This window comes from Sinohyriopsis cumingii, chromosome 15, assembly GCF_028554795.1.
Source record: "Sinohyriopsis cumingii isolate HCF-2022 chromosome 15, ASM2855479v2, whole genome shotgun sequence".
NCBI classification, from domain to species: domain Eukaryota; kingdom Metazoa; phylum Mollusca; class Bivalvia; order Unionida; family Unionidae; genus Sinohyriopsis; species Sinohyriopsis cumingii.
In genome coordinates, this window is record NC_142975.1 from 10,160,313 (window position 1) to 10,185,110 (window position 24,798).

The window sequence follows — 24,798 nt, forward strand, 5'->3', positions numbered from 1 at the left end:
CAGGCTTTGATAACCAAGTGACGCTGTCGAATGGTTATCTTTGCTTTAAATGCTTTGTTTCCGTAAAATATTAGTACTTGATGTATGCATCCAACCTGAGAAGCACCAGCGCCCCAATCAAAGTAAGTCATCGTAAATATCTTTTCACTTTTAGTTTTATGATATCGATGTTATAGTTAAAATGCCCCCAAAACCGCTGAAAGCACAATAAAAAATGTTGGCATTTGTTACGAGTCCATGGTCATAAACTGAGTAACAGAAAGAAGAAAAACCAACAAGTTTAGTAAAACTTAACAAATAATTTAATTGTCAAAAGTTATAAATGCAAATGTGAGAAGAACTTAAAGTATTAAGAAGTGAATAGAAAATAATCCTGACAATGTTCCAAGAAAATCAAAAACAAAGGTTCCACATAAATTTATAAGCAGGAAATGCATGGGTCCGCTAAGAATTGTGACGTTGTCAAGATGACATTGTCCAGAATTCTTTTGAATGATTCACGATAGTTCCAGAATAATATTATATTCCAAATGATGGACACTTTCTTTTTCTACTGAACAGTCCAAACAATGTTTTCATCTCGAATAATATCTAAGTTCAAAATAAACTTACAACAGGAACACAAGAGATGACGATGACTCCAAAATCGGAATCAGTCTGATTGCTCAGTTTTCTCCTTATATACACATTCTATTACGACTATTTTTCACAACAAACCCCATGTGACAGATCTTTTGATTCAATTTATCTCGAACTTGCCTATTCATGTGACCTAGCCCAACCAATGGGAAGTCACAGAATTCTTCTAGAACCGTCCAAATAACATCGGTCAATGAGAAAATAAGCGAACGTCGTCATTAAGTCTTATTATTAAGATTATTATTAGCAATTGTCAACACATACGTAAGCATCTATTTATAGATCCTATGTAATTGTACGTTCTTAACTAAAGATAGTATGTACAATTTACAGCCATGAATAAAGATTACAAAATTTCTATAACAATTATATACCAGAAGTTACAAAAATATATATAACAATTGATATGTATCGATGGCAGAAACAACATAATATAAATATACTTAAGGCAAAGTGAGTTTCTGTGACTTTAGTTCATATTTGAATAAGTCCATTGTTCAGTTGCCCACTACCTGTGGAGTGATTGGACTTGATAGGTGAAAGCACCCCTCTCAGTGCCAAAGTATAAACACCTGCCCTGTCCTGGACATGTGACATGTGACATAAAGTTATTGCTCTCGTAACGAATCTGTGTGTTACTGCAGGAAATAATTTACGAGTAGAATGGTTGTCGTTTTGAAATTATCGATGCTTAGTACATGTCTGTTGGAAAGTAAGAATGGCAGTTACACGGGAATCTTAGAATCTTAGGCATTTAGCAGTTACAATTTTTACCCCACCCCAGCCCGGACACCAGCTGAAAGCTTTAAACAGTCCACATATCCATTCAAACTGTAAGTAGTTTCCATGAAGGCAGCCATTTAGAACATTTTTCTGGTAAACTTACGAACATATTTTTATTTCAGAAAGATAACGAATATGCATGTATATTGAGTCATAAAAGCTGAATCCCATGTATAGATTCGTCCTGGACATATTGTCCATGTTAAATAGCTTTTGAGTTTTATATAAAATGGTTTAAAAAATCTAATCTACTCAGTAGTTTAGTCCTCTACACTTTAAACAGAATAGTTGAACATTTATAATAATTAACATGACTGGAACATTGCAAGGGTACGGGGTAGGGGTAATGATATCTGGTAGCATTATACCAACTCAACGCTAATTCATTAAAATTACCCGTCCCTGACAGTATAGGATATAGAGAAATGTTTAATGTTTTTATCTTGCCATTAGCGTTTCTGTCCATTTCTGTCTTATTTTTATCCTGTAGTTCTAGTTGACAAACATGACAAGTAATTCGTAAATCTAAAGCATCAATACTCTCTAAAACTCTTAATGGGACACAAGCTTGTGAACAGTCATTTATGTCGTGGTGTTTTAGTTATATATTATATAACTCAGTCATACACTAGTGTAAGTATGAGGTATTATGTCAAATAGTATATGGCTAGATATGTACGCTGCCTTTAGTCTATGGCCAGGGAAGTATTCTGTTCATAGTCTGTGGTAAGAGATGAACGCTGTGTATAGTCTATGGCAAGGGAAGTATTTTGTCCATAGTCTATGGCAATAGAGGTACTGTCTATAGTCTATGGCAAGGTAAGTATTCTGTCCATAGTATATGGCAAGATATGTACGCTGTCTATAACCTATGACAAGAGATATACGCTATCCATGGTCTATGACAAAGGAGGTATGCTGTCTATAGTCTTTGGCAATGGAACTATGCTTATATGGCAAGATATTACGCTGTCTGTAGTTTATGGCATAAGATTATGCTGTTTATAGTCAATGGCAAGGGATGTACGCTATATATAGTCTATGGCAGAGAAAGTATGCTATCCGTTTTCTATGGCAAGATATGTGCGCTGTCTATGGACTATGGCAAGAGATTTATGATGTTTATAGTCTATGGCAAGAGATGTACGTGTAAAGTAGGTCACGATGATCTACTCTAGATTCTAAGATTATGCTTCTCAGTTAGCATGTCAAAATCAAGTTTCAATATTGTACAAATAACTGATCATCAGAAGCGAAGCTTACCAATCAAAATTGTCACTTGGTCAAAGCCTACGTGTCAAACAAGATAAAAGCGATGTCATTGACACATTCGAGTACATGCAAACGTTTTTTCCAAGCTAAAAACATAGAAGTAATTAAATATATAAGAAAAACAACGATACCAATAGGAACAATAAGACATTATGTCATAACATCCTTCAGTTCTCAAAAAAGAAACAACAAATTTCAAGCATTATGTATAACTGGCATTCGTTTCTCACAATAGAAAATGTCAAACATTACGTCGCAATGACTTTCAATTCAAAATTAAAAAATGTCTTGTACATCCATTGAATCTGGGTATAATGAAATTATACATGTCTGATGTTAAATTTCATATAATATTATATTCATATAGAAATGAGATTTTTGATAAACTGGATCCGGACTATATGTTCATATGGAAATGAGATTTTTGATAAACTGGATCCGGACTATATGTTCATATGGAAATGAGATTTTTGATAAACTGGATCTGGGCTATATAGTCATATGGAAATGAGATTTTTGATAAACTGGATCCGGACTATAAATTCGTATGGAAATGAGATTTTTGATAAACTGGATCCGGACTATATGTTCATATGGAAATGAGATTTTTGATAAACTGGATCCGGACTATATGTTCATATGGAAATGAGATTTTTGATAAACTGGATCCGGACTATATGCTCATCTTTACTTCAGCATTAAAGCTAGCAAACCGTACACTAGTCCTGAAACGGTTTGAAGTTCTCAGCCATATTCAGAGTTCAGCGGCAAACATGACACAATGCTATCTACACATGATCTGAAAGAAAAATATAGTTTTTTGATTCAGATTCCATGTACTCTTTAAGTATAATTATTTTTTCCCAGCGTAGATCTTACATTTTCAACTCAGAACCTTTTCAAAAATAAATGTATACCATATTTTATCAATTTATCCTGTTCATTTCGCCCACCTTGGTGAAGGCCACATTGAAGTATATGGGGTAGGGTGGGGTTAACGCACAAGTTACACTGCTATGTCTGCAGGCAGATGACTTAAAGCCCGCTTGAAAAATCTCTTCAATGTTGCTTTTAATCATTTATGACATGAAAGTACGCAAGGGGGATATTTGTAATATATTACAATTAACTCTACAATTTTGTTTACGAAAAATTTGTTTTTTCCTATCGCAGGTACCCTAATCCATTGCGTTAAACTTTATATAGCTGCGTTTCAATATGTCTTATGTGATCATGATCAGTGAATAAAGAGTGTACTATGTATGCCACATAGTTTTAAAAAAAAGTTTAGATGTATGGATATTTGTTAATATAAACTTTATATAATGGGGTGCATCGTGTCTGAGTATCGAATTTCTATAAGGAACAGTCTGTTGTAAACGTTTGTATGTAGGGGTGCATCGTGTCTGAGTATCGAATTTCTATAAGGAACAGTCTGTTGTAAAATTTTGCATGATGGGGTGCATCGTGTCTGAGTATCGAATTTCTATAAGGAACAGTCAATCGTTGCTTATTTAACTTCAACGATGTTTCGTAAGAAAAGTAAAGACAGCCAAAGATAACGTCTCAGAAAATGTTAGGGCATTCAAACTTTCATAAAGTTGTTCAAGGAATACAAAATTTTGATATTGTTTTCCAAACCTATTTTTTCAGTGGACCCTTATTCTTACAAAGTACACATGGTGACAAACAAGGCTGGAAAAGAAGAAAGAGAACTCTTGACTTGCCCACCAGCCTCAAGACTCTCGTTGGCCCAGAGATATTTTTTGTTCTAAAATGTTGCTCTATATATATATATATATATATATATATATATATATATATATGAGAGCTATCTTTCAGTGCCCTTGAGGCTGCATTATAATCATTGTTTATATACATCACCTACATATTATCTATGCACGCTATTTTTAGCGCCTCAGTTGACAAATCAAAGTACGCTAAAGACACGGTCAATCTGAACGCATTTTCCAGTCCGTTTTTGGTCAAGCATTCACCCGTCATTTATCTTCTTTTTTCTTTCTGTCTATTTAAGCAATTCAACATTATTCATTGAACATTATTGGATTATTGTCATATTATAAAGATACATTGTCCAGGAAATGAGGTAATTAACAACTCATTGATGGTTCTAAAGGTTCAGTATGAAGGGGACATTTGAAACGATGAATTTGTGGGGTTCTATAAGAATATTTTCTGAAAGAAAAAGAAGTATCACCTATATCAATATACACTAGCTTTTACATGGTAGCTTCATGTGGGTCGGTGGTTCTTCCAGGGGTATTCCCGGGTTCTTCCTCCACCAAATATACTAGCAGCCATGTTTAGCATACCATGCGTTAAAAATGGCGTTAAGGCCACAACGCTAAACCGAACCCACCACCTGTCTCCTCTGTGCTTTTACTTGAGACTTATATAGGTTGGTAATTCCCATCAGAGACAGAGTGGGTCCTTCGGGTGACAAAAGTAGACCCGTTTTCCACACCAATCTTTCCATCTAAGTGCATGCTAGGCAGGGTTGCATGCAGTCATGAGCCAGTTGAGTTCCATGATCCAACATCGTCTTCCTGGATCAAACCCTCCAACAAGTTATTTCTTGACATAAGTAATAACACGAAAACTTCATAATGCTCGACTGGTCTGATTGTAAAGTCTAGCGAGTAGTCAAGATGGAGCAATGCCAACATTTAATTTACAGTTTAAATGATTGCATCAGTATCACATTACCATCAGGTAATGCAGGTATTAAAACAACTTCTTTTTTATCTTTTTTAAACTCCCACTAAATCTAGGAATGCGTGTTCATATATATAAACCACTATGTGCAGGGATCTGCTGATATATAATTTCCCAGAATGCAACTTAAAGTTTCAGTCTCCTCGTAAGCTTGTATGACATGCGGCTGAAATTAGTAAACAGAAACAAAAAGCAGACGAGGTTTGATAGAAAATTGTAATCTATATTGGTGTGGGTTAGGTGGGTGAGTAGTTGTATCATAATTTGTTCATGTTTTCAGGTGTTATCCCAGTTTGTTGCATTTACTTTGTATATAGCTTGAGAAGAAGAAACAATGACGCGAGTAGATAACTTTTCATTCTTGTATATCGTTTTGTTGGTGGGGGGGGGGGGGTCACACTTACTGACCCCGCTCCCGAGACTCAAAGCACTTGTGTCTCAAACAAGATCAGCACTATCTGGGATCATTAATTTATACTGATGTACGGTACTAACTCAAACAAAAACCTTTAGGAAGACTATTATATTCAAAACTCAGTAACTTTAAATCAAACCTATATGTTACTAAGTATAGATCTATCCTTGACGCAAGCTTCTGAGTAGAGATAACTACCGCAGTCGTGGCATATTTCTCTGTCTACAGGCATTTGTAAGATGCTTTCTATTTTGCACCTATCACTAATGATTGTCCCAAAGTAAGGACCGAAATTGAATCGATAGAAAATTGTCTCTACTTTTTAAAGTTAAAATTTTAAAAAAAAACTCTTAAAGGATTATTTTTTAGTAAATTTTTCTTTTCACTATCCATCAATCATGAAACTAAACACTTGTTTATAGTCTATTTTATATTCACCCATTCTAGACTGGTTCAGATTATTCCGAATAATTAGTACTGTGAGTCCTTAAAACTGAGTTATAATTAATATCTTGAGTCCTGCAAACTGAGACTAAATCAGTGGAATATATAGGTACCTTGTTTTCTTCGTTCAGTAATTTTAACAAGTGTTTTTCTATATACAATCACGTAAATATATGCCGCTGTATTCTAATCAAATGAAAACAGAAGATCTGGCTATTGATGCAATCTTTATTGTAAATGTATAACTGGTTGCTGACCGCAAGAAAATTGCTACTGTATCAGAAAACATTTTTTCTTTTAATTCTGATTAAATGAAAGGACCAACTTCTCAAAATCTGCCTTTTCTAGCCTTTCCTTTTCGTATACCGTCAGTCTGTTTACCGATCACACAGAAAATGATAGATCTCCAACCATATGGCGCTTTCATGCATTTATAACTAGTAGACCTATGCTTGTCTGATGAAAGAAGCGGCTTTCATTTGGTGAAAATCGATTCCAAAATTCTTTTAAATCAGTTACAAGAGCCAGTTCCGTTGAAAATGTCTGTGCAATTTTACCTAAAGTCTTAAGTCTTGCGATCGCCAGATATCTGAAGACACTTGTTTTGCTATGGTTACATCAGCTAATCCCACAATGCAATATTTTACGTGATAATTTATAAACGTATCTACGCCGCCATCTTGTGTGTAATGTTCTGGATGTTGATATGCATAACATTGGTTCACGCAGACTGTTTGTCAGTCGCTTGTATATGACCGCTTCTGAAATTTATGTTTTTGATTAGCGAGAAAACCTTGATTTCTGTATTTATTTTGCCAACTTATTTTGTTTCGTGGTATAAATTGTATACGCTCCACCACGAATGTGGTAATCTTACCATTGCATGTTCGTCCAGTTAAGTTTTACGCTTAAGTCAGTTTTCAGACACTTCGACGACGCATTCTTGTTTCATGAACACTTTCTAAGGATTGCAGTCCAACATGGAATATGACAGCTGAGATATAAAGAACGACGATAACACAAATCTTGGGTAACCTGGTGAAATGATGTCAATATTTAAAGAGTACAGTTCCAGCCTATTAAAACAAATTTCTTTATGTCAAACGATGGACAAAATATAGTAAAGGTTTATGCATTCTTTTTATGTTGTTTAAAAATTATCCAGAAACGTGATGGAAATATACAATATGATTTTTAATGATAGTAATGTATTAACTGGCAAGTAAACGTATTTATGGTCAGACAGTTGGTATTTAGTATATATGTATGTGATACACGTGCCTTCCAGCGTATAAGTGACACAATCTATTTTTATCGAGTGAAAAACAAAGATTGTCAAATATATTTCATTTTAAATTGGAATACTAATCATGTATGCACATCAGGAACTATTTGCTGTTGAACGGTTACAAAAATTTCTCTCCAAATAATATAATGTAAAGCTGGTAGATAGCCCGAACCAAGTCAGACCTTGAAAGAAAACGGAAAATTAAACACTAATTAAATTTGTAGAACGGATGTCTTTATTTCTTCTTCTAGAATGACCTTTATATACTGAATAGAGGACAAGTTTATTCCTACGTACTTTACCACTCCAGTGGCCTAATGGTTAGAGAGTCCGCTTCGAATGCAGGAGGTCGTGGGTTCGAACCCTAGCTGAGTAATACCAAAAACTTTTATAAAAATAATGGTACTAACAGCTACCTCACTAGGCGCTCAGCATGAAGAGGTTGGTGTTAGGACTGGTCGGCCTGGTGATATGATAATGTTAATTGGTGGGACATCGTGCTACATCTCTGCGGCGTGATGCCCCAATGCTAGACATCACTGTAAACTGCGACACTGAAGACATCGTAGCTATATGACTGAAAAACTGTTAAAGCTACGTTAAAAATCCAAATCACACTCAGACTCCTACAGACTGCTAATCAGATCGAGTTTCGGAAGCTGGGGAGTTTAAACAAGTTTTGGGGGGACAAGAAGGTCACAGTAATATATACAAGGCAAACTAATTTAAATAAGATTTTCAACTTACAAGTTCCTCTCCATTATAAACATAAGTAATTAATTAACGAGAATGGACGCAAGAGCTCTGGAAAAATACAAGACATGTGGTGACATAAATGGGACGAAGGAATGATAAGAGAGGAATAAGAGTCTTTGGCATGGTCCAATACGTACCATTTTTATTGTAGCATTGAAAATAAATTAATATTTTGGTGATTTTTTTTATGTTTATAATAATATTCTGCATTTCCTCTTTTAGCAATTAGTTCGTGTTTGTATATGCAAATTAAAAAATGGCATATATTTCAGAAATATAAACATCCATTACTTGTTCTATATATTTTTAGGATGGAAGCCAATACATGTATTTCCGTGTACCCTAACTCTTACTAATAATCACTACTAATACTAATAATTATATTATAGTAAAGAGCTTTTTTTTACAGAGTATAAAAATACTTTAATGGTTTCCAACGTATTCTTAGTCATTTTAAGCAGAAATCATTTATTATTGTTACATCTATCTCTTTCTTTTTATATAACCTTTAACCTTTGGCTATGATACTCCGATACAACTAGTACTTAATAAATCAGTTTATCACACCAGTTGATTTAATAATTATAAAAATAACGTGGATTTAGTGCAGCACCTAATCTTTAAAAGCTGTAACCGCTTTACTAAATTATAGTCATACCCATAAAAACAAACACAATGGTTGCAACAACACAAAAAAAAACTTAAAATTACGAAACCAAAAACATGCTGACAATAATTAAGTAAGTGTATATTATTAAGTCGTTATGTCTGTTCTTGCGGTCGAAACATGTGAGTTTTAATGAGCATGGACCTTGAATGAGATCAGTGTACTTGTGTCTAAGATCAATGGTCAATTCGTTCCATGTAGATGGGTCGGGGTAAGCAACATAATGATGCCAGAATGACTTCATTTAAACAATGGGAACAATGAGAATACAGGTGGAGGAAGAGAAGGGTAAGTTTCTAGATGGGGTATACACATGCGTGATGTCTGTTAGATATAGTGGACTGGAGCCAGTCAACATAATGTAGCATAGTAAAAACTTTTTGTAATCGATTATTTATGATCAAATGCAAATATCTTCAGAAACGTCGGCGTTAATAGAACATTTTCAATGAATTATTTAGAGCTATTTACAACGTTCATTGCTCATGTACTTGTGGATATATGTTGCTATATCATGCAAAATCCATATACATAGTTTGCCCACAACTTTAAAAGTTAATAATAATTTTTGTAACCAAATGGAATTGACATAAAGATAAATGACACATGCTTGCATATAATACATAAACAGAAAGAAGAAAAAAAACCCATCGCATTAGCTTTTTTTTAAAAAAATATCGAAGCCATTCTAGACAATTTTTTTATGTTCTTGTGGGACCAAACAAGAAACCCAAGGAAAGAAAAGGCAAGAGAATACAAAGAAATCAATCAATATCCATCCATCCATCCATCCATCCAAAGACCAATGTCGTTTATGAAACATATCAGAGCATGCACATATAAAATATATAAAATACCACCTCTATGTCATATATATATATATATATGTATATATATATATATATATATATATATATATATATATATATATATATATATATATATATATATATGTGTGTGTGTGTGTGTGTGTTGTTGTTGTTGTTGTAGAGTTTAACGCCATTTTCCAGCACACGATAGGCTATACATGGCGGCCAGTATTAATGGTGGAGGAAGAATCCGGGAAATCCCCGGAAAGAACCACCGACCCTCGAGAAGCTACTGGCAAGCTTTCTCACATATCCACATTGGCCGAATCCTAGACTCGAACCCACGCAGACAGAGGTGAGATGGCAGTGATCCGTAACGGACAGCGCTTTAGACCACTCGGCCACTCGGGGCCCCTGTGTGTGTGTGTGTGTGTGTGTGTGTGTGTATGCATGTACTAAGATCTGTATATTTGGGACGTCTGTTCAATATTTGATACAATAAGAATGCACAAACTGGTATTTATTAGAAACTTATTTGAATGATACCCCTCGTTAAATTTGCCATAACCATTTACTTGGCCAATGGCAAATAAATTTCAGATTTTATTTGCCATGTAGTTATTTCCCTTTTCTTCGTATGCGTCTTAGAAAGAAAGACAAAATATGCCCTTTCTATAATGCGATATTTATGCATATCACAAATGAATACATCTCATAGTATAGCAAAGCTTGTAGGTAAATTTATATACAGTCTCACAGGCAGGTGGCTACCCGTATCAGATTTCATCTTTTTTGACAGGTCATGTACATACGAATACATATATTGCTTGCACAATTAAAAATTCACTCGGCAATCTTGTAAAATTAAAACGCTAGAGTAATTAAATTACTCAGTAACTCTATTAGCTGTTTGTAAATTCCTATACGCATTATGTTTTCCTTATAAATATTAAAATTAAAATTAAAATTTTGAACTGAGAAAAATTGGACTCTGTTTATGAACAATTTGCACATCTATTAATATACTGTTTACATATAGGATTATTAAATTAACAACTTCATCGGCCTGAGTCTTGTTTCAGTTCCAACGAAAATAGTTTTTATGAATTTCAAATTATTTGTTCACATATTTGTTTTTATTCTGTTTTTATTCTGTTTCAAAGTATCTCCTTTTTGTAAATTTTAGACTTCTGGGAATCCCTAAAATAGATATCTCAGCATATTACATAGAAATACTACAAAGTTCGTTTAATACAATTATCATTCTTTTGTGAAATACATTTGTAGCCAAAATACTATGAATATTGTCACTTGCAACCTTCTTGGATCTGAACATTATCTACGTTAGCAGGAAATATTTCTGACAGTCTTTATTTTCTAAATGTCAAAATCCCATTTTTTCCCTTCGGAATCTGGTACGGAATTGTTTCCGATTAATGTTTGATAGTATACTGGTACAACCTTTTGTGTTGCTGAAGCATTATTATCAAGGTCTTTCAGACTTTGAAGCTGCAAGTATGCATTGAAAATTTACGAAATTAACTTTAATAGAAATCTATTTTTAAAACTAGCAAAACTTTTTCAGGAATCATCCTCAACTAATATTTGAATAATTAACAGCGAATTGGTCCCGAGCTGTCCTGGACCGGTGTCGTACCCACAGCGCATGTATTACTGTTTCGTCAGTTTACCAACTGAGCTCCCGCGGCTCTCGCCAACCTTTATAAATCTTGTTGTTTTAATTGGTTTACTTTCCCATATCTGATTATCTCCTTCTCCAACACACCGACATTAAACAAGCATGAGCAGACACTAAGAACGGCCGCCATAACAAAACTCCAGGTGAAGCATTGTTGTCCATAGCAGAATATACTTCCTGTGTCAGTTATGCTGCTGTCATAAACCCAACCGTACACTTTCTGAACTGGAAGGCTAACCACTGCTGAGCCAAACATCATGCTACCCCAGTTCCTGCTGAAATACTTCAAGCCAAAGAACTCGCTAGTTATAGTTGGTGTAAGACACCAAGCTCCTCCGTTTGCCATGCCAATCGAAAGGAGTGCGAATACAAGAATAGCCAAATTATTGGCACGGAATATGCAAATTATCATGATGACAGTTTGAATTATATTCAGAGGCAACAGTATGCCCACTCTAGGTATCTTGCTTATTAGCACGTCTGAGATGAATCCAGCAAACAGTTTGGTCACAGCTCCAGAAATTGGGTTAATAGTGGTGAAGATAGTACTAAAGTTTTCAAGCTCGAATGACTTTAGGTAAGCCGTAATGTTAGACTGAAACATTAGTTGGAGGCTTGTACAAAACACAAACGCCCAAAATATAAAATGGAAATCGAAAGATTTCAGGAGTGAAATTCCAGTCAAATCTCGATTGTGACTTTCTACGCTGATTTTATTGGAGCCATCGTTAATATCCTTCATGAGATCTCGATCTTCTTTGTCATAGGGCAGGTGTTTCAGGAGGAAAATGCCAAGTACGGCAATCACAGCAAAGCAGATGGTTAGTAACAAGTAGAAGCCCTTGAGATTCTGGTTTTGTTCGTCATTGGCATGACCATTTTGGAAACACAGGCCATATATAACGGCTAGGATGGAAGGTCCACCGCTGAATGATCCATCCAACAGACCTACCACCTTACCACGATGTCTTGGATGAAAGTTGTGTATGTTCGTTGCTAGAGAAGACATGTACAGAAAGTTTGCACCGAGACCTGAAAAAGAAGGAAAACTGTCATCAGTGTATGAAAACAATGTCAGATAAATAAAAAAAATCGCGTAAGAGCGCAACAAAGTGTTATTGATCTCATGTCATTGCGAGTGCAAGGAAGATTTCATATAGGTGAAAAAGCCAGGATATAAACTTACCAAACAATTCATAAAATGTAGCTAGAACGACATCCCGTATTACCTAGGGCGGAAAAGCAGCCCCTCGCCCGTGATGATATAGATTGACGCTTTAGGGACTGACAGCAACTATTCATTAAAACATACAAAAATATGCAGCCAGTACTGGCTGCACACTGTCACAGAATTGTAACCGAGTGGGTTTTTGGACGAAATGAACAAGCCAAACACAATGTAAGAAAGATGGAAATTTATGAATGAGTTAATAATGATAAATATATGATGTAAAAATACAATTGAAAATAAACAATACAAATATTGAATAAAATGAAGTGCAGATCCAAGAACCCTAACAGGTGACATCAGAGCCACATATCGTCTATCAGTATCAAGAAAGATTTGGGGGTTGATTTATCGGACTACGTCTTACCACATCGAGATGAGTGATGGAGTCAAACTAACAAGAAATACGCTAATAAATGTTACCATCCTTATTAGCTGGTATCTCTGTTTTTCTGTGTACTCAATATATACACATTGAACTAACTGTACAGTTTTAACTATCTGTAAAATTTGAACTAACTGTACAATTTTAACTATCTGTAAAATTTTAACTAACTGTAAAATTTGAACTAACTGTACAATTTTAACTATCTGTAAAATTTTAACTAACTGTACAACTTTAACTATCTACAATATTTTGAACTATTTCTTCTATCTGACTTATTTGAAAATATAATCAAGATAATAAACGGTTCAACTGACATGTAATAATTGTGGACAACTAAGAGATGAAGAAGCAATGGAGAAAAGAGATGAGAAAAGAGACAAGTAAAAATATCAGAAATGGATAGAATGTATATACACTATGAGAAAGCACAAATACTCCAGTTTAACTTAATATTACATACAGTGAGTAATCGATGGGGATGCTTTCAAATGTAAATGCACCTTTAAATTTAATTTTTTCTATAAGTATCTTCATATCAACTATGGCAAACTTAATCCAGCGGCGAATTCATTGAAGAACACAGAAAGGATAAAGAAATAGTCTTTAGAAGATAACATTAATCAACATAGTCAACGTGTTACTGCAGATAACATTAATCAACATAGCCAACGTGTTACTGCATGTAACATGAATCAACATAGTCAACGTGTTACTGCAGATAACATTAATCAACATAGTCAACGCGTTACTGCAGATAACAATAATCAACATAGTCAACGTGTTACTGCAGATAACATTAATCAACATAGTCAACGCGTTACTGCAGATAACAATAATCAACATAGTCAACGTGTTACTGCATGTAACATGAATCAACAGTCAACGTGTTACTGCAGATAACATTAATCAACATAGTCAACGTGTTACTGCAGATAACATTAATCAACATAGTCAACGTGTTACTGCAGATAACATTAATCAACATAGTCAACGTGTTACTGCAGATAACATTAATCAACATAGTCAACGTGTTACTGCAGATAGCATTAATCAACATAGTCAACGTGTTACTGCAGATAACATTAATCAACATAGTCAACGTGTTACTGCAGATAACATTAATCAACATAGTCAACGTGTGGCTGCATACGATTAGTGCATCTAAGAGCATGCATGATACCACTCATCTAGGGCGCTCAATCCTATCCTTTCCTCCCTCCTACCTTTCCAGCTACCGTCGGATTTTAAAACTCTCATTTTTCTAGTGTTACGAGAGCTGGAAGAAGCCGAACCCCGAAAAGGTGGAGATCGAAAGATGGAGCAGTGCTTTATATTATGAGGCTCGTACTGAAGTCTCCGTGCTGTCGTTTTGCGATTCTGATACTCGACTCTTGAAAAATCCAAAATGTATAGCGTTTGGGGTTATAAAAAGAAAAAATGTTGGCATGCATTTCCTATAAATTAAAATTACGCGCGTTTTGCATGCTATGCGTAATACTACTGCATCTTAATACTTCTGGCTAGCTCAATACTGCATTCTGAATTCCTTGATACGGCGTTCTTACTACCTTAATAAACGTTCAAAGACTGCGTTAGTATTTGGCATACTTAAAAATGGTGGATTCAGACTCTACTTGTCTGCACACTTCACAAAACCCAGGGTAAATCCTCTTTTAATAGTAATATATCAGTATAACACACAAATAGGGTGGGGAAAAAAACTATTAGATGAAATAAGAGGAGATATTAGAGAAGTTGTTATAAATATTGTAAAAGGCCATTTTTGCTGAGAACATTTTGATTGATGATAATAAACTAAAGGAGGATGAACTATACAAGTAAAAGGTAATATGTGTTGTGATGTGATTTGGATTTTTAACGTAGCTTTAATAACTTTTCAGTCATACCGCTACGATGTCTGCAATGTGGCAGTTTATAGTGATGTCAAGCACTGGGGCATCATGCCGCAGACATGTAGCATGATGTCCCACCGAGTCACATTATCCTGACACCAGGTCGACCAGTCCTAACACTAACCTCTCGATGCTGAGCGCCAAGCGAGGCACCTGTTAGAACCATCTTTGTAAGTCTTTGGTATGACTCGGCCGGGGATCGAACCCACGACCTCCCGCATCTGAGGCGGACGCTCTAAACACTAGGCCATCGGAACGGTTAAAAGGTAATAAATGGGAGGAGAAAATAAGATAGAGGATGATTTAGATAAATTAAAAAATAAAGAACAGAAAGAAAGGAGAAAGAAACCTTTCATAAAAATACTTCTGTGAAAAGCATTCATGAGCTACTATAAAAGTTGGTGGCCTTGTTTGCCTATTATGTATTTAAAGTCTGCCGTGTAATCTGTAAGACAATTTCAAACACTGCATATGCAAAGGAGAATTCTAAATACGCCGTATCAAAATAGTCCAACCATAAAGTAATGGACTGAAATTATATGAACGCAATAAAAATATAGCTTTTCCAAATGTGATTTAAAAGGTAACGGTTACAAACTTTATAAACCTCTCTGAAGATTTTTCGATGGAGGCAGTAGGATAGTGAGGTGGTGAGGTACGTGAAAAGTTCCGAAACGTCACTAGAACGTTAGTAGTATAGGGGGCCACTATAGCCTCAATGGGAATTAGCATTACAGAACCCCCTGGTCCACTATAGCCTCAATGGAAATTTAACATGGAGAAAAACCCTGGGCCACTATAGCCTCAAGGGGAATTTAACATGGGAAATAGTCTTGGGCCACTTTAGCCTCAAGGGGAATTGAACATGGGGAATAAAGTGTGGGTCTATCTAGGGACAAGGGGAATTGAACATGGGAATAGAGTGTGGGTCTGTCTAGGGACTAGGGGAAGTTAACATATGGAAATTGAACATGGTGGGTCTGTATAGCGTCAAAGGGAATTGAACATGATGGGATTGTCTAGGGACAATGATGGTAGAGGGTCAAACACAACAGAGACAGAGACATACATACACTAGTACAAGCGTGAGATTTATATATAAAGCATTACCAAGACCTGAAATCTTGCTGGGGTGTTCAAAAATTTGCATAATTGTAATGATGCTATAAATAGCTATAATCAAGGAAATGCTCAACTACAAAATGGATGTGACTAAAAGTAACGCTAAAATGACGAAATTGTCCCAGAATTTAAAGGAAAATAAACATATCCCCGAAAATTAAGTTACAACGGTTTAGAATAAAATAGATAAAATTAGTAACTACTTACAAAATCAACTTGTGTGACGATCGTCGATAAACACCCATGTATCTATTTATAGCTATAATCAGCTAAAATTCCTATGAAATTCCACTATCTATTTATAGCTCCAACATGTGGGTTATTCCTTTGGAAAATCCCATTATCTTTTTATAGCTCAGCTTGAGTGACGTTCCTGTTTATGAACTCTAGTACATATGTATAGCTACAACCTGTGGAAATCCCCAAGTTCATATTTATAGTCTTAAAATTTCCAGCTTCAGTGACGTCACTGTACTGAACACTAGGGGATAAGTGTCAACAGTGTTGCAAGTGGCTGACCTGAATACGCGCTACTGTAGGTAGGTAGGTAGAATGTATTTGATAGGGATAAAGGGAGTTTTATACGGACAAACAGAGACCAATAGACACTTACAAACACACACACACAACGTACGCGCGCAGACACACACACACACACAAACACACAAAAACACACACACACAACGTACGCGCGCAGACATACTCACACACACACACACAGAAACACACAACGTACGTGCTCAGACATACTCACACACACACATAAACACACACACACACTATAAAATAGATAAAATTAGTAACTACTTACAAAATCAACTTGTGTGACGATCGTCGATAAACACCCATCTATCTATTTATAGCTATAATCAGCTAAAATTCCTATGAAATCTCACTATCTATTTATACTACAACTTGTGGGTTATTCCTTTGGAAAATCCCACTATCTTTTTATAGCCTCAGCTTGAGTGACGTTCCTGTTTATGAACTCTAGTATATATGTATAGCTACAACCTGTGGAAATCCCCAAGTCCATATTTATAGTCTCGAAATTTCCAGCGTCAGTGACGTCACTGTACTGAACACTAGGGGATAAATATCAACAGTGTTGCAAGTGGCTGACCTGAATACACGCTACTGACAGGTAGGTAGGTAGAGTGTATCTGATAGGGATAAAGTGAGTTTTATAGGGACAAACAGAGACCAATACACAACCCACATAACGTACGCGCGCAGACATACGCACACACACACACACATACACACATACACACACACACACAGAGGGAAGAGGTAAAAACAAACCCCAAATATACTATCAACACAGAAGGGAGATAATACAAACCCCAAATAAACTATCCACACAAACGTACGCGAACGCATACAAACCCCAGATATACTATCAACACAGAAGGGAGATGATACAAACCCCAAATAAACTATCCACACAAACGTACGCGAACGCATACAAACCCCAAATATACTATCCACACAACGTCGCTAACGCATACAAACCCCAAATATGCTATCCACACTCGGGAGGAAGAAGAAAAAAAACAACCAAATATACGATCTACAAAACGTACGCGAACACACACACACACACACACACACACACACACACACACACAGGGAAGAGGAAAAAACAAACCCCAAATAAACTATCCACACAAACGTACGCGAACGCATACAAACCCCAAATATACTATCAACACAGAGTGAATAAGAAAAAAGGTTTTTTGAAAGCACCTAAACCCTCACCTGCAATGACCAACTCTGCCAAACACCTACACCCCACCCCACCCCACCTCCACTCCCAACACTGCAAAACCCATTTAACCCGTTATTTTATGGCATCAGTGTGTGATTTAGGAAACATCAAGACACAAAATGATGGATGAATAGACTGACTATTGTTTACCGACTTGCATGCCTAAAGAGCGTGCGTGAAGGAAAGCATCCTTCCATTTCAATTCTAACTAAAACATGATCCAGAGGGATAGAGAGAGGTGAAAGAGCACAATTTCATAAAGTGTGAGTAAAAAAACAAAACACGCCATCCTTATTATACAATGTCAAGACCAAGAGACACTTACGTTTTCTTTCTGGTCTATTCTCTTTTAGAAGGTAGTATGAAATTTCACATCAGGGCCAACGCATCGGCTCACATTGTCAATTTTTCCATTTCCATGTCTTTACTGGCACAAGTTCCTCATCATCTTCAATTTCTTCTTCTTCTGAATCCCTCTTCTCTGTTTCGTCTTGTTTTTGTTTCTTCTCTTTTCTCGTAGGGCACTCTGAATTCCAGTGTCCTTTCTCCTGACAACGATATTAGGTATCTTGACTTTCGTCTCTCTTTCTTAGACGAAGCAGGTATTCTGGAGACAAATACCCATTTACCTTTGCAGATATAGCAAACTTCATTAGCACTTACACACTTTCGTTTGACTCTCATCAAATCAACGACCAAAAGAGTAAGTTTTGTTGCCACTTTCGCATGTGAATTATGCTTTCGTATGACTTTTAGCAAATATTTGACCAGCAGGTCGATCTGTGCTGACTCTTCCATCTTTTTGATCGTTTGAGAGCGGAATGAATACTCTCACGCTAAGACACTCTCCTTATATAGAGAGACCTGCTGCGTATGAAACCTAGTCAAATGTAATTTTGCAATAAGATGAAACGATTTCATTGAGGAAGTAAAAGGCAATGATGTACCGTATCGCCTCACACAAAACCTGAAGTGTTAGTTCAAATCCGTGTCAGCGATTTCGAAGACGACATAACTGGGCTTTAATCAACGCTCTCCAATTATGCCACAAAACCACGAGTCCTGATTCACGCCAAAAGAAATTTCGTTCGGTCCATAAAAAATAGTATCACATCTGAGAAACGCAAAAACGAACTTCCAGAAAACTGAGAACGACGGCTTACACCTACAACGTAAATGTATGAGTTCAAGTAGTGCGCAAAATTTAGTCAAATTAAATTTTTATAGTCAAGACGAAACGATCTCTTTTCGAAAAAGAAAGCAGACACCAAACGACAATGGCGATCCGTGTCACACAACACTTTTCAAAATGTGTATTATCAGAGGTTTGTTCTAGCGATCTGCACGGTTAAATTAAATGTTGATGTATTTTGCAATAAGACGGACACAATTTCTTTGGGATCGCCCATGGTACGATTGTTCGTGCATTAGTTTAATTTTTAAAAATATTTTTTATATAAATCGCCTATAGGATAGACCCAGTAAAGCATGGCCATTCTCGTCACTGTCTGAATAGCTACTCAAGTCAATTTGAAGCGAACGCGGTAAGAAAATAAGTATAGCCAATGAAATGGCTTACAACGGGTGATGCATTGTTTTGTTCTAGGACTGTGTGGCATAATAATCCCTATGTTCTTGCGTTGTTACCATTACAGTGCAGACACTGAAATGTGAACTTACAAGCCCTCTTTGTGTGTGTGTTGTACCATTTCCTCTTACCACATCAAAATACTGAGCGTCACAGTATTGGTTCGCGTTTTCAAGCTGACCATTTTTTTATATCTCACTTAAACATTTCAACATAAACACTCACACTCACATCGGTAGAGTCAGAACAGACGTGTTACAGTATTGAGGGGCATGTTATCTTTTTTTTTTCAACTAATAAATTTGGGGTTTGTATGAAGTAAAGAACCGAAAGTACAGTGAAACTCAAGGATGATGACCCAATCTGTCTGTCTATTGATGCGTGTATTTACTTAAGAAGAAATATGACCTCTAAAACACAAAGAGATACGGCAAGCATGATTAGATTAAACACAACGATGTTTTTCCTTCACGCCCGTGTAATTTAGAGTTTCAATCGTCTTTGAAGACAAACTTGGTCTCCTTTTGTAGGGCTTGAAATAATAAAAAAAGCTGAAACATCTTAAGCACTTTGCTATAGATAATTTCATCAACAGACTAAACAACATAAATACCGTTACAACAATAGAAAGCCTTAAATCTTCTATCAAAAAGAAATGCATGAAAAAAATTAAAGATTAACGATAACTAACCAATGAAACCGAATTTAACAAAGGCGATGACATGTGAAGAAATGCCTCTCACTTTGGAAAGGTAGGCGAATGTACTCTGTCATGCACCATCAACTTGAAAAAAATTATAAACAGAGAGAAACCTGAATTCAAAATTCAGTTGTGTTTTTTTTTTCTTCAAAATTATTTCTTTTCTTTTTTCTTTTTTTGGAACAAATCTAAGCACTAATATAGAGTGGAAAAGGGAAAATGCACATACAAGCTTTGATATTTCTGAAAAAATGAGGGGATATTCCTAACGCTCATAACCACCTATATATGCTTGGACTTGTCTGTGACTTATCCACAAAACAAGATGTACATATTTTTGGTCAAGCTGTAAGTGTGTGCGTGTTTTTGAAAATGGTAAAACTTGGATATACAATTTTCTCGTGATACTTATAAAGTGAAGACTCTGTGCAAGTGTCAAAAGCCAAAGTCATATAAGTTTTGTATTTTGTACGACTTGTAAAGATTTCCACTTTAGGAAATGTGAAGTATCACAAGTTATTATCACAAACAGAAGTGGAACATAGGGGCTTGCAAGAAAGAAAATAACCCAGACAGTTGGTGTCATCAAGAGTGCTAGAGACGGTACCCGAACTTGCTTGCTTGCTTACTTGAATTAAAGTGATTTTCGCTCTAATGGAGCATGTATCACTGGTTTAATAACGCACTGCGTAATTTTTAATTACTCCTGGGGAAGGAAAGAGAGCCTCATCCCCCAGGCTTTTATGTACTCACAGACTATTTTTAAATTTAGCCACTCAGGTGTAGGACTAACTAGTCCTTAACAACCTGACTGAAAGGCTTTAAACATGAGTGGGAATTGTCTCACCACACACTCATTTTTCTGTCCGAGCGTGGTAAAGGAGGAAAAAGGTGCTCAGCAAGACAGCCATGGATGTTAAGTACTCACCAAAACGCTAGCCCGTACTTATTTCAAATCAAGTCGTGTCACCAAAAAAGACGACGTGTACGACATCAAAGGCATTGTCAAACGCAGAATGCCTCAATGCTAACTGGCTAGGTCTGCATTTCTTGCTCCAGCTGCTGTTGCGTATATTTCTTCCCTCCACACCGAGTTCTGGGCCTAATTCTTTTAATTTCGTTGTACCCGAACTTACATTATCCATATTATCAGCAACAAAAAAAACAAAAAACGCACAGACCTAAAAGAAACACTCACTCACTTTTTTACAGAACATTACTATTTTTAAAATTTTGATAAGCGACGGAAACGAACAACTTAGAGTCACACTTTCTAACCAAGATAAAGAAATCATGTGCTGATAGACTCACTTCTGTATTTTTTCTTCTAACTGACTAACATATCATAGGCAATGGAATGTTATTTCTTTTCGAGAGTATGGGGTAGCCCTGAAATTTTTTTTGGGAACTTGAAGCTATGGCGATCGCTTAGGTTATAAGATGGCGGCCTCCTCTGACGACAGGCTTTCTCACAGGATAAGGTCTGCTTCTTCGGAAAAGAGAAGAAGAACTCTTTGGTGTCGATACGACAATCGACAAAGCCTCTGTCAGGTTCAAACTGCTGCTGTTGCTGCTCTCTCTGCCGTTTATGAAGTCTGTACTTCTCCATCCATTCTTCTTTCTCCTTCTTGAATTCCTCCTTGACGAGCTCTTCTTTCAGGTCTTCAGTGACTTTCAACATTATGATATTGGGGGAATCCATAGCTTCAAGTTCCAAAAAAAATTTCAGGGCTACCCCATACTCTCCTAAAGTGGAAATCTTTACAAGCCGTACAAAATACAAAACTTATATGACTTTGGCTTTTGACACTTGCACAGAGTCTTCACTTTATAAGTATCACGAGAAAATTGTATATCCAAGTTTTACCATTTTCAAAAACACGCACACACTTACAGCTTGACCAGAAATATGTACATCTTGTTTTGTGGATAAGTCACAGACAAGTCCAAGCATATATAGGTGGTTATGAACGTTAGGAATATCCCCTCATTTTTTCAGAAATATCAAAGCTTGTATGTGCATTTTCCCTTTTCCACTCTATATTAGTGCTTAGATTTGTTCCAAAAAAAAAGAAAAAAGAAAAGAAATAATTTTGAAGAAAAAAAAAACAACTGAATTTTGAATTCAGGTTTCTCTCTGTTTATAATTTTTTTCAAGTTGATGGTGCATGACAGAGTACATTCGCCTACCTTTCCAAAGTGAGAGGCATTTCTTCACATGTCATCGCCTTTGTTAAATTCGGTTTCATTGGTTAGTTATCGTTAATCTTTAATTTTTTTCATGCATTTCTTTTTGATAGAAGATTTAAGGCTTTCTATTGTTGTAACGGTATTTATGTTGTTTAGTCTGTTGATGAAATTATCTATAGCAAAGTGCTTAAGATTTTTCAGCTTTTTTTATTATTTCAAGCCCTACAAAAGGAGACCAAGTTTGTCTTCAAAGACGATTGAAACTCTAAATTACACGGGCGTGAAGGAAAAACATCGTTGTGTTTAATCTAATCATGCTTGCCGTATCTCTTTGTGTTTTAGAGGTCATATTTCTTCTTAAGTAAATACACGCATCAATAGACAGACAGATTGGGTCATCATCCTTGAGTTTCACTGTACTTTCGGTTCTTTACTTCATACAAACCCCAAATTTATTAGTTGAAAAAAAAAAGATAACATGCCCCTCAATACTGTAACACGTCTGTTCTGACTCTACCGATGTGAGTGTGAGTGTTTATGTTGAAATGTTTAAGTGAGATATAAAAAAATGGTCAGCTTGAAAACGCGAACCAATACTGTGACGCTCAGTATTTTGATGTGGTAAGAGGAAATGGTACAACACACACACAAAGAGGGCTTGTAAGTTCACATTTCAGTGTCTGCACTGTAATGGTAACAACGCAAGAACATAGGGATTATTATGCCACACAGTCCTAGAACAAAACAATGCATCACCCGTTGTAAGCCATTTCATTGGCTATACTTATTTTCTTACCGCGTTCGCTTCGAATTGACTTGAGTAGCTATTCAGACAGTGACGAGAATGGCCATGCTTTACTGGGTCTATCCTATAGGCGATTTATATAAAAAAAAATTTTAAAAATTAAACTAATGCACGAACAATCGTACCATGGGCGATCCCATGGAAATTGTGTCCGTCTTATTGCAAAATACATCAACATTTAATTTAACCGTGCAGATCGCTAGAACAAACCTCTGATAATACACATTTTGAAAAGTGTTGTGTGACACGGATCGCCATTGTCGTTTGGTGTCTGCTTTCTTTTTCGAAAAGAGATAGTTTCGTCTTGACTATAAAAATTTAATTTGACTAAGTTTTACGCACTACTTGAACTCATACATTTACGTTGTAGGTGTAAGCCGTCGTTCTCAGTTTTCTGGAAGTTCGTTTTTGCGTTTCTCAGATGTGATACTATTTTTTATGGACCGAACGAAATTTCTTTTGGCGTGAATCAGGACTCGTGGTTTTGTGGCATAATTGGAGAGCATTGATTAAAGCCCAGTTATGTCGTCTTCGAAATCGCTGACACGGATTTGAACTAACACTTCAGGTTTTGTGTGAGGCGATACGGTACATCATTGCCTTTTACTTCCTCAATGAAATCGTTTCATCTTATTGCAAAATTACATTTGACTAGGTTTCATACGCAGCAGGTCTCTCTATATAAGGAGAGTGTCTTAGCGTGAGAGTATTCATTCCGCTCTCAAACGATCAAGAAGATGGAAGAGTCAGCACAGATCGACCTGCTGGTCAAATATTTGCTAAAAGTCATACGAAAGCATAATTCACATGCGAAAGTGGCAACAAAACTTACTCTTTTGGTCGTTGATTTGATGAGAGTCAAACGAAAGTGTGTAAGTGCTAATGAAGTTTGCTATATCTGCAAAGGTAAATGGGTATTTGTCTCCAGAATACCTGCTTCGTCTAAGAAAGAGAGACGAAAGTCAAGATACCTAATATCGTTGTCAGGAGAAAGGACACTGGAATTCAGAGTGCCCTACGAGAAAAGAGAAGAAACAAAAACAAGACGAAACAGAGAAGAGGGATTCAGAAGAAGAAGAAATTGAAGATGATGAGGAACTTGTGCCAGTAAAGACATGGAAATGGAAAAATTGACAATGTGAGCCGATGCGTTGGCCCTGATGTGAAATTTCATACTACCTTCTAAAAGAGAATAGACCAGAAAGAAAACGTAAGTGTCTCTTGGTCTTGACATTGTATAATAAGCATGGCGTGTTTTGTTTTTTTACTCACACTTTATGAAATTGTGCTCTTTCACCTCTCTCTATCCCTCTGGATCATGTTTTAGTTAGAATTGAAATGGAAGGATGTTTTCCTTCACGCACGCTCTTTAGGCATGCAAGTCGGTAAACAATAGTCAGTCTATTCATCCATCATTTTGTGTCTTGATGTTTCCTAAATCACACACTGATGCCATAAAATAACGGGTTAAATGGGTTTTGTAGTGTTGGGAGTGGGGGTGGGGTGGGGTGGGGTGTAGGTGTTTGGCAGAGTTGGTCATTGCAGGTGAGGGTTTAGGTGCTTTCAAAAAACCTTTTTTCTTCTT

General features: G+C 36.2%; 2 protein-coding genes across 2 annotated transcripts in view; one reads left to right on the forward strand and one right to left on the reverse strand.

Annotated features, from left to right (window-relative positions):
* LOC149781248 (uncharacterized) overlaps positions 1-4,469 on the forward strand; it is a 117,369-nt gene extending 112,900 nt beyond the window's left edge. Inside the window, exon 23 of the mRNA XM_089934725.1 lies at positions 4,348-4,469. Within this exon, the coding sequence (XP_089790851.1) occupies positions 4,348-4,469 (122 nt within the window). The remainder of the gene's footprint in view (positions 1-4,347) is intronic.
* Positions 4,470-11,154: 6,685 nt separating this feature from the next.
* Positions 11,155-24,798, reverse strand: part of LOC149781249 (uncharacterized) — a 41,877-nt gene continuing 28,233 nt past the window's right edge. The window contains exon 3 of the mRNA XM_089934726.1: positions 11,155-12,540. Within this exon, the coding sequence (XP_089790852.1) occupies positions 11,531-12,540 (1,010 nt within the window). The 3' untranslated portion in view covers positions 11,155-11,530. The remainder of the gene's footprint in view (positions 12,541-24,798) is intronic.